Consider the following 13,312-nt stretch of genomic DNA (forward strand, 5'->3'; position numbering starts at 1 on the left):
GGCGGGAAGTCTTGAGGGGTGGGAGACGCTGCGGGGAGCCGGGGAGACTCGAACCCGTGGCGGGGGCGGTGGCGGAGTCCTCCTGTGCCTCTCGCCGCCGCGGCCCCCGCCTCCTTCCCCGCGCCCTCCCCTCGGCCTCGGAGCCGGAGCCCGATCCGCGCGCCGAGCCGAGCCCGGGACTGCGCGGGGCCTCGCAGGCGGCGGCGCGCCAAGCCCCGCCGGGCCCCCTCCTCGCGACCTCCGGGCCCTGTTGCTCGGGCGCCCCCCGCGCGCGTGAGGCCGGGGTTGGGGCTCCCCGCGGCTTCGCGGGGCCAGGAGGAAGCCGGGCCGCGCGCAGCCCCCGCCGTCCCGGGGTCGTGGGGCCGGGTCCCGGGTCTTGCATGCGGGGCGGGGCGGCCGTGATCCCGAGGCGAAGATGGAAGGCTTAACGCTGAGCGATGCGGAGCAGAAATACTACTCGGATCTCTTCTCCTACTGCGACATTGAGAGCACCAAGAAGGTGGCGGCCAACGGGCGGGTGCTGGAGCTATTCCGGGCCGCGCAGCTGCCCAACGACGTGGTCCTCCAGGTAACGCCGCCGCCCTCGCCTCCGGACGCGTCCTGGGCTCTGCCGGACGCCGACCGGTCGCTTCCCGGCGGCTCCGGCCTCGGGCTGTCCGCCACCGGGGGGGTGGGCGCCCTTTCCAGAAGTGCCGGCTGTGGGCTTGTGCCCCCGGGCTGGGGCCGCAGGTGCTCTGGCGGCCCAGACTCGCGCCGCGGTCGAGGGGGAGGGGTCGCTGTTAGAGGACAAAAGTCATGCAGGGATATGGTGAGGGGTGGCGGGGGGGGGGGGGGGGCGGGGCGGACGTCTGTGTATTAAATTTGAAGAGCCCAAGTCCAGTATCTCTCGGCTGTTCCTCAGAATGTGTTTTCAGCATTGGAAGAGCAACTTCAGATGAAGGATCTTGGATTGTGACCATGTCTTTGAATCCTAGATCCTGGTGTGTATAACATGACTCTTCGGTTCCTGCAGAGTAGTAAAGTTATCGGTATAGGTTAAAAAAAAATTTTTTTTTTAATTCTTGAATTAGCCAGCAGACGCCACAAAGTGGGTTGTGTAGGACTCGAAGAAGCAGTTTTCTTAAGGAAGCTGAATTCTTGGGGAGATCAAAAAATTGAATTTGTAGCTAGGAGTTTACGAGTAGATATGTATGGAAAGAACTTGTAGTTAGTGTGGCTGGTGTAAACTGGACAGTTTTCGATTGCCATTCAGTAACGTTCGGTGGAACTTGTGGATTCGGGGTGGGAGCTAAGTATTGAGCAGCTGGAAGTCAAACGAGCGTATTTGCCTAAATATGATCTGTAGCACTAGAGGACCAAGCAGAGTAAATTTTAAGCTTTGTCTATCACATCTGTTTTTAAAAAAGGAGGTTTCCTAGGAATTCTTATCTAGTGTATGTAGTGAACATTATTGTTACTTTGTTTAATGATTCATGGTTGCTAGTCTATCTAAATAGCATATTAGGAGCAGGTTTTAAGCTTTCATCTTTATGACGATCCAAGCCACTTACCCACATCTCCAAAATTTAGAGCCATATGCATAGGTATAATGTAGTATACTGCAGAGAGCACTGAATCAGGAGTTTTGAGGCCCGGGTCTTTGACCCCATTTTCTTGTTCACTAGCAGTGGGACTTTGGGCCAGGCACTTCCACTCTTAAAGTGCAAATGTGGTCATTTAAAGAATGAAAGTCAGGCAGGTTCCTTCTAACAAAAATTCTGGAAGTATAAAAATGTCCACAAAAGTCTCTGTTTTAGAACTTGCCTGTGCATTAACTATGACTTAGTTGAATGAGTTCTGCCCTTTTGCATAATCTTGTATGTTTTATATTGCTTTTTAAAAAATCTTGGGTGGAGAAGTTGGGTGTCGTAGATACTAACCTGTGGGAGATTGAAAATTTTGTGCTATTGTAAAGGGACAGAGATTAAATGTTTTAGACTTCGATGGCCACAGTGTCTCTCCAGTATTCTTTGTTTTTGTTTGCAACCCTTTAAAAATGTAAAAACCATTCTTACCTCAAGGGCGCATGAAACCGGGCCTGTAGTTTGCTGACTCCAGCTAAGAATGGTGGTGATTGCGTGGGGTCCTTTGCTCATCTCATATGGCTTTGGAGTTAGACTTTTAGAGGTCTGGTCAGAACATGCTCATTAATGCTATTGCCCCTTTTCCTAGCAATTGAAAAACATACTTTCAAGTCATTTAGGAACTAAAATTAAGGCGAAACTTTTCAAGTTCTAGTTCATTTATGTTTTTGGGGTGGGGAGGAGCTGAAATAAACTGACTTTTTATTACTTTTTTTTAAATGGTGCCAGAAGATTTTTGGAATTTTAGCCTATTATTTAGGATAGACAAATCAGTATTAATTAACCTTTGCTTGATGTATGTTTAATCAAGTTATTTTTACATTTTGCTCAGTTTTGTTAACATTTGAAAATAATTCCGGTTGCCTTTCAATATAAAGAAAGGGCTCAAATAGCATAAATATTCAGAATTCAGTTACAAGTTAGAAGCTTTAGTACCTCCCTGAAACAGAACTCTTTAGAGTAGTATATACTAAATAGTATTTTGGGTATCTTGAAGGCAGTTTACTTAAAAATTTGCCTAAGACATAAAATGTGAGACAAAAGGGGACTATGGATTTAGTTCTCTTGAGCATGTTTGGGATTATCTGAAAACACAGCCGCCTGTTGCTTTCTAAGTGAGGAACATTTGGGTCAACTCGATTGTATTGAGTCAGCTACTTAACTGGGCTAGGCATTTGCAGGGCATGGAAAGAGGAGTGAGAATCTTTCAAGGACCTTGTAAACTACCCGGATACACATGTGTAACATAAAATACCATGTGAATGTGTAGGAGAGGTACAAAAGAGCTATGATCAGCAAAGTCTCTTTGACTTACTTGAGATGGGACTTTAAATTAGTGTGGAGGGAGGGCAGTGGGATGGAGGACTTCCTGACAGAAAAAAAACATGACGAAAGGTAGAAAGTGTAGGAGCCTTTTCAAGGAGTAGCAGATAGGTTTTGCTGAAGCTGGAGTGTGTCTTAGGGATAATGGAACATAAAGTTAGAAAGAGACCATATTATATTAAGAAAGACCTTAAAGAACACGCAGAAGATTTCATATTTCAGTAGGCAGTGGAAACTTGTTGGTTTTTGACCTAGAGTGAGGGAAGGTAGAGTCAGCGGAAGGAGGCTTGTGCAGTGGTCTCCAACGGTTGCAGGGTAATGGGCATTTAGACCCAGGTGACAGCTGTAGAATAGGAAACAGATCTGGATGAACAGGTCCGAGGTACTGAAGGGCTGCTGGGTGGACACTCTGTGAGGTGCTTTGTTGGATAGTGTTTAATTGAGGCCAGATTATCAAGGCTGGGTGGAGAGCTTTGAACTAATTGTAAAGGTAACAGGGAGGTGTAGTTTAAGAGAAGTGACTCATAAAAGCTGTGCTTTACAAGACCTTCAGGAGATCAGTGCAACTGGAGTTAGAGGGAAGAAGATGGAGATGAATTTGGGGATCCATTCTCTGTTGCATTTATGAAGTGGTGAGGAACTGGGTCATGGTGCTCAAATGCAGAAGTGGGGGACATTGTGGGGAGGATGATTTTGTCTCCCTGGGGGCATTTGGCACTGCTGGACATCTTTTTGGTTGTCATAACTTGCAGGGAGGGAGCAGTTCTACTGGCATCTAGGGGAGAGAGGCCAGTGATGCTGCTAGACATCCTACAGTGCAAGGAGAGCCCCCACAACAAAGATGTATCTGGGCCCAGATGTCAGTCAGTGGTCCTGAGATTGAGAAATCCTCACCTGGACTCTGGTGGTAACAGTGGGACCGAAAATGAGGCTAGAAATTATGAAGGTAGGCTTGATGGCCTGGGTGATGCTTAGAGGGAAGAATAGAGCAAGGATTAGACTCTGTTGGACACCACTCACCGCTTAGAAAAGGGGCAGAAAGAGAGCCCAATTTTAAAAAAGATTCTGGTGACTTTGATTTCCGCATTTTGAGGTGGTGGTGGAAGTCTCTGGGATATAGTTGGAAACTCATGGACGTTTGTCCACACCCAATACTTGTTCTTACAGTGAAATTCAGGTATTTGGGCATCTTCCTCTGCCTTTCTCAGCCAAGTATCTCAGGGTTAGGGGACGGACAGCTGCTTACACTGTGAGCATGCATATACACATCAGGGCTTTGATTAATATAGTAGTTCTCAGCATTTGTTAATAAAAATCATGAGAAGGCTGAGTCATCTGGGGGAATGAGGGTAGAGAACAAAGAACAGAGGGCTGAGAACTGAAGGAGGAAGGAGCTGGCATTTATTGAGTGCATGTTATGTGCTGCCTTTTACTGGGCAATCATTTTCATGCAAGAACTCATTTGATCCTTACAAGAACCAGTGAAGTGGGTATTATTTTTGTTTATTAACCGGAATGTGATAGGCAGAGAAATTAAATAATTTGTTAGTGAATAAAGCATCTCTTCTTTACCATTATTCCTTGCTACCTTTCAGCTTTTTCCTTTCACTGTTCATGTGATTGGTTTGCCCATAGTTCTTCTGAAGAGCAGAGATTTAAGATTGTTTGATTTTGAGTTATGTATGGATTTCCTCTTTGCATAGTGAATAGTTTTATGTATGATGCTGTCCTGAGACAGCCACTTAAGAGGAATAGGAAGAAGATCTTGTAGTTGGTATCCTGTGCATACAGAGATACAATTTACATTGCAACTGTCAGGCAGACATTTTGAAGTATATTCATTACACTGGTTTTGGAATAGTAGAGTAAGACTGGTGCTGAGTGTGACGGTTTGTTTTTGGAGACAGTGTGTCAATAGACAGAGTGAATGAACTAAAGCTTTATAGAATTGTGCTCCACAGCAGAGAGGAACAGGACTGGGCAGAGAAAAATTTGGTTCATAGAATTTAATCATGAGGAATTTTGCTCTTTGCTGAGCAAAGAATAAATATTTATTGACTTAAAAATCAGAAGTAATTTTTTTTTAAGATTATGGAAGATATGCTACTACATTAATGAGTATGTTTTCTTAGCTTTTACTTAAAGCCTCCATTTTGGGAAATATTTTAAAACTTCATATAGACTTTGAGTGCATAATAGCCTGATAAAAGGTTCTAGTACTAACAGTTCTTTCGTTGAAGGTTATAACCAATGTACCCCTATTCATGAAGCTCAAGAAATCTTTAAGGTCATTTGTGTTGAACAACATCTTGGTAGAATATTTGAATAACACATTAATTTAATGGGTGAAAAATGACAACAGTGAAATAGAAACCATTTTGTCTTTCTAATTTTGTTCAATTATAAGATCTGCTCATTAGTGATAATATTAAAATAGGGACGCAGAGCTTCATTTGTTCATTGAAAGTTATAAAGGTAATACAAGTAAATGTCAGGTTTGTTATTTTGGGGTAGTGATTTCTTTGTAGTTTCTGAATCACTAAAATAATTATAACAAACTACAAAAATAATCTTGCCTTTAATCAGACACTTTCTGTACATGATTGAAAAACAGCATACTATTTGTGAGAGAAGTCCTACTTAGTGGCTTTTTGTAGTGTTGTATTTACTTTTTAAATTTCTTTTTCCTATATCATATCATGCTAGTTTTAGTCTTTTAAATTAATAGCCCAGAGTTAAAGTCTCAGTATTTGGGGAACTAATGCTCAGGATTTTGATGGAGCTGTAAGAGAGAGGCTGGTAATAAGGAGCACCAAACATGGGAGGGAAATTCTGGTCCTGTCTTCAGCTAGCCTTGTGACCTTGAACAGATCACTTAATGTCTTGGATTTTTCTTCTCACAGCCTGAAGTGATTGGATTGGGTTTTTCAAAGGTGTTATAGTGTCAAAATGGCCCTTGTGTTGTAGTGTCAAAATGGTCTTTCTTGCCAGCCACACATTTAAGAACAGAACACAGTCTTGAAATTAGTTGCTTAACGGTTTTAACACATTGATTTGTTACATTCTTTTGATGAGAATCTCAGCCTGGAATGCTGAAGTTACTATATGTGTATATATACCTGTGTGTATATACACACGTGCGCACACACACACACGAGCAGGAACTAATTAAAGGGTTCTAAGGTCTGTGGTTCCTAATTCTTCAGCTATTTGGCCAGTGAAAATTTGAAATGGGTGATAAGACTTGACATTTCTCCTTTTCCTTCATATATGTTTCATTTTCTATAGCCTTTCCTGTGATAGATGTATCTTCATTCATCTTTTCCCTCCTTTACTTCTATATAAAGAATCCATGTCTGGTGGGTTGTATATATAGGCATGACATAAAAATCAGGACATAATAACTTTGGCTCAGAAATCTTTTTTTAAGTTCATACCATACACTAAGTTTCATTGAAATTTAGTAAGTTATAAGACTTAGGTCTTAAAAAATACTGTATATATTTTAAGATTTTATTTATTTATTTGAGAGGACAAGACAGAGAACGCAAGGTGGGCTGCGGGGGGCAGAAGGAGAGGCAGAAACAGACTCCCCAGTGCACAGGGAGCCCTAGGTAGAGTCCAGTCCTCGGACTCCAGAATCATGATCTGAGCCGAAGGCACACATTTAACTGACTGAGCCACCCAGGCATCCCCCCCAAATCTTGTATCTTTATTTCAAGAACTGACTTCTTGTTGAATTTGAGTCTACCTTGTTAAATGATGAAGCCATTTATTAGATTATGTATCTTCTAATGTTTTTGGATTACAGTTTCGTTTGAATTTCTGGTGCACATACTAGACATCTGCTTAGAAAACACAGTTCACAAAATTGTGCCTATAATTGGAGGTTGCTAGCCTTCCTTCAGTTTAGTCAAGCACATCCCATGAACCTCTATATTAAAGTTTTGAAGAAGAGCGGAACTGTGAAGTGCTAAATGTAACATCTTTCCTAAGTCAGTTTTGTATATTTTCATGACTCCTTCTTGATGGCCACTATTTAATATACACCTGTATGTGTGTGTATATGTATGTGTTTGTGTGTGTGTGTATTTATATTCAGGGGTGTGTGTCTATAGCAGTGGAAAAACTCAGAAATCTTTCCTGCCTTCATGGATTATGTTAATGTTAACATTAATGTTAATGTTAAAAGAGCTGTTTATGGTTAATATAAAATCATTGCACACTCCAGGGACCTACTTAGTTGCAAGGGAAGGTTCCTCTGAGGAGACATGGACAGAGAATGAGAGAAGGGAGAGAGAATGAGATGTTTCACAGAGAGGGAAAGCATGTGAAGGGCCTGAAGCTTGAAGGGCCTGATGTGCCTGGGGAAATGAAAAGCTGGAGCACCTTGATGAGGGTGCATGGACATGGTAGGGACCACATACTGCAGGGCCTTGTACACAGCAATAGGGAGTTCGGATATGAAATTATGAAGAGTTTTTAGTGAGAGAATAGCACCATCTGAATTATGTTTTTTTAAAGATTACCCTGCTGTGTAGAGAAGAGAATATGGGACAAACAGACTGGCAGTGGATATGCAGTAACTCAGAAGATGATGATGTCTTAGATTAGTGAAGTGGCAATGGGATTGAGAGGAGTGGACATCTTTGAGATTTTTTGAGGCAGCAAAACTAGGAGGACATGATAATGGATTAGGTATGGAGCATAAGGGAGAAGGGAGAACTCAAGAGATACTGCTAGAAGTCACCATTATCGGATGGCTAGAAGAGAGAGTTTTTTGTTTTGTTTTGTTTTAAGATTTTATTTACTTATTTGACAGACAAAGATCACAAGTAGGCAGAGAAGCAGGCAGAGAGAGAGGGGGGGAAGCAGGCTCCCTGCCAAGCAGAGAGCCCAATGCAGGGCTCAATCCCAGGACCCTGAGATCATGACCTGAGCTGAAGGCAGAGGCTTTAACCACTGAGCCACCCAGGCACCCCTTTTTTGTTTTGTTTTGTTTTGTTTTTTGGAGGAGAGGTAATGGTAAATTGAGAAGTTCTTTTGTTTGTTTTTTGGTCAGTCATAGGTTCTCAGAATCCTGTAAGATTGTCAGGTAGGCCTCTACCAGAGAGGATCAAAGATATTTGGCTTGGAGATGTCAGTTTCAAGATTACCAATGTATTATTAGTGATACTTAAAAGCCATGAAAATAGATGAAATCAGGGAGGACAAGAAGCAAGAGACTATAGAGAGGAAAGAAAGATTGACTAGAAATAGAACCCTGAGGAGTGCAGCACATTTCTAAGTTGGGGAAACTGGAAGGCCTCTAGGAAGGCCAAGAGGGACAGAGTGGTTGTAGGGAAATTAGGGATGTATATTGGATTATGTCATGGATCCTAAGTAATGTGAGTATTTCAAGAAAAGTTTAGTCAACTGTATTGAGTTTGGCCCAGAGGTTGAGAAGATGTGGGCAGAAATATGGCTGTTGGTTTGGCAGTCTAAAGGTCATCAGTAACTTTGATGAACCAGTTTCATGGACTGGTAGAGGTGGAACCCAGATTAGAGTGACTTGAGGGAAACCGGATGGCCCAGGAATTAGGGATAGGGTGTGTAGATAGCTTTTGAAAGAAGTTTGCAGATGGAAGAAAATAGACAAAGAGTAGAAGCTGGAGGTATATGAGGATATAAAGGAATTCTCTTTTTGTTTCTTTTTTGAGTATTAAAAATACTGCAGCATGATTTCAGTTGTTAAGATTAATAAGGGAAGAAAGGAAGATGAGGAGAGAGAGTATTGAAAAAGCAAGATTGTTCAGAATCCTGACTATACAGGATGGTCTTAACAGAAGAGGGATCCCTTCCTCAATTTTGAAAGGGGAGGAGGAGGAAGAGCATGGATATAGAACCAAGTAAGTACATAGGTTCAGTAGAGGAAAATTAGGACAGTCTAGCCTAGTTTCTACTTTTTTTTTTTTACAAACTCAGGCATGATTAACAGTTTAGTAGTGGGAACAGTCTGAATATGAAAGTAACAAAAAATCTATTTACAGTAGCATCAAAAAGAATAAGCATTTAGGAACAAATTTAACAAAAGATGAGGCACCTGGATGGCTCAGTTGGTAGAGCATGCAACTCTTGATCTCGGGGTTGTAAGTTCGAGCCCTACAATGAATATAGAGATTACTTAAAATCTCTTTAAAAAAGGCACCAAAGTTTTTATACTACAGACATTACTAAGAGATACTGAAGGTTTAAATAAATAAGAAGGGGTGCCTGGGTGGCACTTTTGGTTAAGTGTCCAGCTTATGGTTTTAGCACAGTTCCCAATCTCAGGCCTAGGAAATGAAGCCCCACGTTGTGCTTGATGCTGATTGCGGAGTGTGTTTGAGAGTATCTCTCCCTCTCCCTCTGTGCTCCTGCTCTTGCTTTCTTTTTCTCAAATAAATAAATAAATCTGTAAATAAATAAATGGAGACACAGTCTGTGTTCATAGGTTGGAAGATTGATGTCGTTAAAATGGCAGTTGTCCCCAAACTTAACTGTAGATACAGTAGAGTCCCTATTAAAATCCTACTAGGTATTTTTGTAGAAGTTGTAAAGCAGAGCCTAAAATTTATAAGGAAATACAAAGGACCCAGAGTAGCTGAAACAATTTTGAAAACAAATAAAATAGGAGAGTTGCCCTACCTAATTTTAAAATTTACTGTAATCTATGGTAATCAAGACAGCGTGGTTGGAATAATAAGCGTGAGGGACACCTGGGTGGCTAGGTCAGTTAAGTGTCTGCCTTTGGCTCCGGTCCTGGGATCCAGTCCTGCGTCTGGCTCCTTGTACAGTGGGGAGCCAGCCTCTCCCTCTGCCTGCCTCTCTCGTTCCCTCTGTCTGAAAAAGAAATAAAAATATTTTTAAAAAATGAAATTGTTGCCCATCAGAGAAAAATTTTTTAAAAAAAGACTAAGCACAAAAATTAATATAACAGAAATGAACCCTTATTTATGATTACCTGGTTATTTAATATATGTGCTGCCGAAGCGAGCACACCTGGTTATTTAAAAGTGCCAGGACAGTTTAATGAGGGAAGTATAGTCTTTTCAACAAATGGTGCTGGGACAATTAGATATCTTTATGTTTAAAAAAAATGGACTTGGACATATTGTTGTATATACTTCACACCATACACAAAAATTATCTTAAAATAGATCATAGACTTAATTATAAAATCTAAAACTGTGAATTCTAGGAGACATTAGAGAAAATCTTTATGACCTTGTGTTAGGCAGAGTTCTTAGATGACACCAAAAGCATGAATCATAAAAGAAAATACTGACAAATTAGACTTCATTAAAATGTTTAAAAACTTTAGCACCTCAGAGGTTACTTAAGAAAGTAAAAAGACAAGCCACAGATTGGCAGAAAGTAGTTGCATATTACAAACATTGTAAAGGTCTTTAATCTAGAATATATATATAAAGAAATTTTATAACCCATAATAAAGGGAGAAAACCAATAAAAATGAGCAAAAGATTTTAATGGATATTTCACCAAAGGAGACAGTGTAAATGGCCAGTAAGCATATGAAAAGGTGTTCAACATCATTAGTCATTAAGGAAATTCAGACTAAACCACAATGATGCTATCACACCCACCGGAATGACTATAATTAAAAAGACTGACATTACATGGTATTGTGGAGAAACTGGAACCCTTCTGCACTGCTCTTGGAAATGTAAAAGGTATAGCAATTTTAGAAAACAGTTCAGCTGTTTCTTAAAAAGTTACACGTAAGCTTATCATGTGAATTAGCGTTCCACTCAAAGGGATCTACCCAAAAGAAATGAAAATGTCTACAAATGAAAAATTGTAAATGTCTGTTAGCAGCCTTATTCACAGCAGTCAAAAATTGGGAAGCAGTCTAGCTGCCCATCAAATGATGAATGGGTAAACAAAACATGGTATATCCATACAGTGAAACATGATTCTGTAAAAAAAAAAAAAAAGAACAAATTACAAAATACTACAGCAAAGATTGATGTCAAAAACATGGTAAATGATAGAAGCCAGATACAAAAGAGTATGTGCCTATACAGAATAGTGGTTACCTAAGGCCAGGGTATGAGTGGAAACACTGGAGGAAAACATTTGGGGTGATGGTAAAGTTCTGACATCGGATTGTTATGATGATGCACAACTCCATGAATTTTCTTAAAATTCAGTGAATCATGAACTTACCCATGGTTAGATTTTATGGTATATAAAGTATACCTCAAAACTGTAAATTTTTTTGAAAACAGTTTTGCAGGGTGAGGGAAATGTATGAAGTAGTCACCTTGGAGGATGTGAAGGTAGGATGAGAATAAAGGACTGTCTACTGTCTGTAAAATACAGTTCTAATTCCAAAACCTCAGTATCAGCACCAGTACTGGAATAATAATTCATTTACATTTATTTATTCACTGTTTTCTGTGTGCTGGCTCTGCCTGCCTTATATGTACTGGATTTTTTACTTTGTACATTATTTAATAGGTTTAGAAGGGGCTGAAAAAGTTGTGACTTAGAATGAATTAAGACCAGTTTCACGTGATGTGATGAGCACTGGGTGTTAAATGCAACTGATGAATTATTGAACACTACATCTGAAACTAATGATATACTGTATTTTGGCTAATTGAATTTAAGTTAAAAACAGTTTCTTTTGACTGTGAGTGGTATGCTGAACTTATAGACACTTAATTCAGATATCCTAATTTTTTGGAAAATCACAGAAACATAATGCTCAAAAATAATCTGAGTTTGAGATAATTGTGCTTGATAAGTCATAATTTAATCAAATAGTAGTTATAATCTACAGGAAGCACTACTTCCGGTTGTCTTCTATTAAAATAATCACTGTTGGGACTCTTGGTCTCCACTCAGGCCATAATCTCAGTGTCCTGGGATGGAGTCCTGACTCCATCTGGAGCTCAGTGCCGACTCTGGTTAAGATTTTCTCTTCTTTTCCCACTGCCCTTAACAGCCCCCTCCCTACAAGCGTGCAAATGCACATTCTCTTCCTGTTTCTCTTTCTTTTTAAGGTTTTATTTATTTCGGAGAGAGAGAGCGAGAGCACAAGCCAGGGGAGAGACAGAGGGAGAAGCAGACTCCCTGCTGAGCAGGGGCCTCTATCCCAGGACTCTGGGGTCATGACCCAAACGAAATGCAGGTGCACAATCAACTGAGCCACCCAGGCGTCCCTCTCTCGCTTGCACTCTCTCTCAAATAAATAAATCTTTAAAAATAAATAAATAATCACTGTCAGTGTCATGAATCTTTTTGTAGGCTAAAAGCTTCTTATGGGATGCTTGGGTGGCTCAGTGTGTTAAAACCTCTGCTTTTGGCTCAGGTCATGATCTCAGGGTCCTGGGATGGAGCCCCGCATCGGGCTCTCTGCTCAGCGGGGAGCCTGCTTCCTCCTCTCTCTCTGCCTGCCTCTCTGCCTACTTGTGATCTCTGTCTGTCAAATAAATAAATAAAACCTTTAAAAAAAAAGTCGGACAGGGCGCCTGGGTGGCTCAGTGGGTTAAAGCCTCTGCCTTTGGCTCAGGTCGTGATCCCAGGGTCCTGGGATCGAGCCCCACATCGGGCTCTCTGCTCAGCAGGGAGCCTGCTTCCTCCTCTCTCTCTACCTGCCTCTCTGCCTAGCTGTGATTTCTCTCTGTCAAATAAATAAAATAAAATAAAAAATTAAAAAAAAAAAGTCAGGCATAAAAGCTTCTTTTTTTTTAAGACTTTATTTATTTGTCAGGGAGAGAGAGAGAGCACCAGTGAGAGCACAGGCAGGGGGAACGGTTGGCAGAGGGAGAAGGAGGCACCCCGCTGAGCAAGGAATCTGATGTGAAACTCAATCCAGCACCCTGGGATCATGACCTAGAAGCGTAAGAGACTAAGCACCCAGGTGTTCCATTGGCTAAAAGCTTTTAACGTTACTTGGAAGCGCTGATTTGGTGTCTTTGTGTTTCTGAATTTCTGTATCCAGGCTGAGTTCGCATAAGTAGATATGAGACCCAATCCTTACAATTATATGATATACTGTGTTGGATGAAAAATAGCTAAAAGTACTGTTCTCATAGTGATTATTGCTTCTTGTCCATGGATAATTATGTCAAATGTTATATGTTGAAATATATATCTTTATATCCTTGAAAAGAGAAATTGTTGGCCAGAAACTAAGTATTATTGATTTTTCTTCATGTCTCATTTATGACTAGAAGGATCAGAGGTTTGTTTAAACTCAAGCGTTAATTGATACTGTATTTTTTAATAGTTGATTTAGAAGAGTTCATATTTGGAGCACCTGGGTGGCTCAGTTGGTTAAGCGTCTGGTTCTTGATTTCGGCTCAGGTCATGATCTC

At 41.0% G+C, this 13,312-nt stretch overlaps 1 protein-coding gene across 6 annotated transcripts in view; it reads left to right on the forward strand.

Annotated features, from left to right (window-relative positions):
* The first annotated feature begins 414 nt into the window (after positions 1 to 414).
* Positions 415 to 13,312, forward strand: part of REPS1 (RALBP1 associated Eps domain containing 1) — an 83,769-nt gene continuing 70,871 nt past the window's right edge. For all 6 annotated transcript variants that reach the window (XM_046005765.1, XM_046005766.1, XM_046005767.1 and 3 more), the window contains exon 1: positions 415 to 568. In XM_046005765.1, the coding sequence (XP_045861721.1) occupies positions 416 to 568 (153 nt within the window). In that variant the 5' untranslated portion in view covers position 415. The remainder of the gene's footprint in view (positions 569 to 13,312) is intronic.

Source organism: Meles meles, chromosome 5 (assembly GCF_922984935.1).
Source record: "Meles meles chromosome 5, mMelMel3.1 paternal haplotype, whole genome shotgun sequence".
In the NCBI taxonomy this organism is placed as follows: domain Eukaryota; kingdom Metazoa; phylum Chordata; class Mammalia; order Carnivora; family Mustelidae; genus Meles; species Meles meles.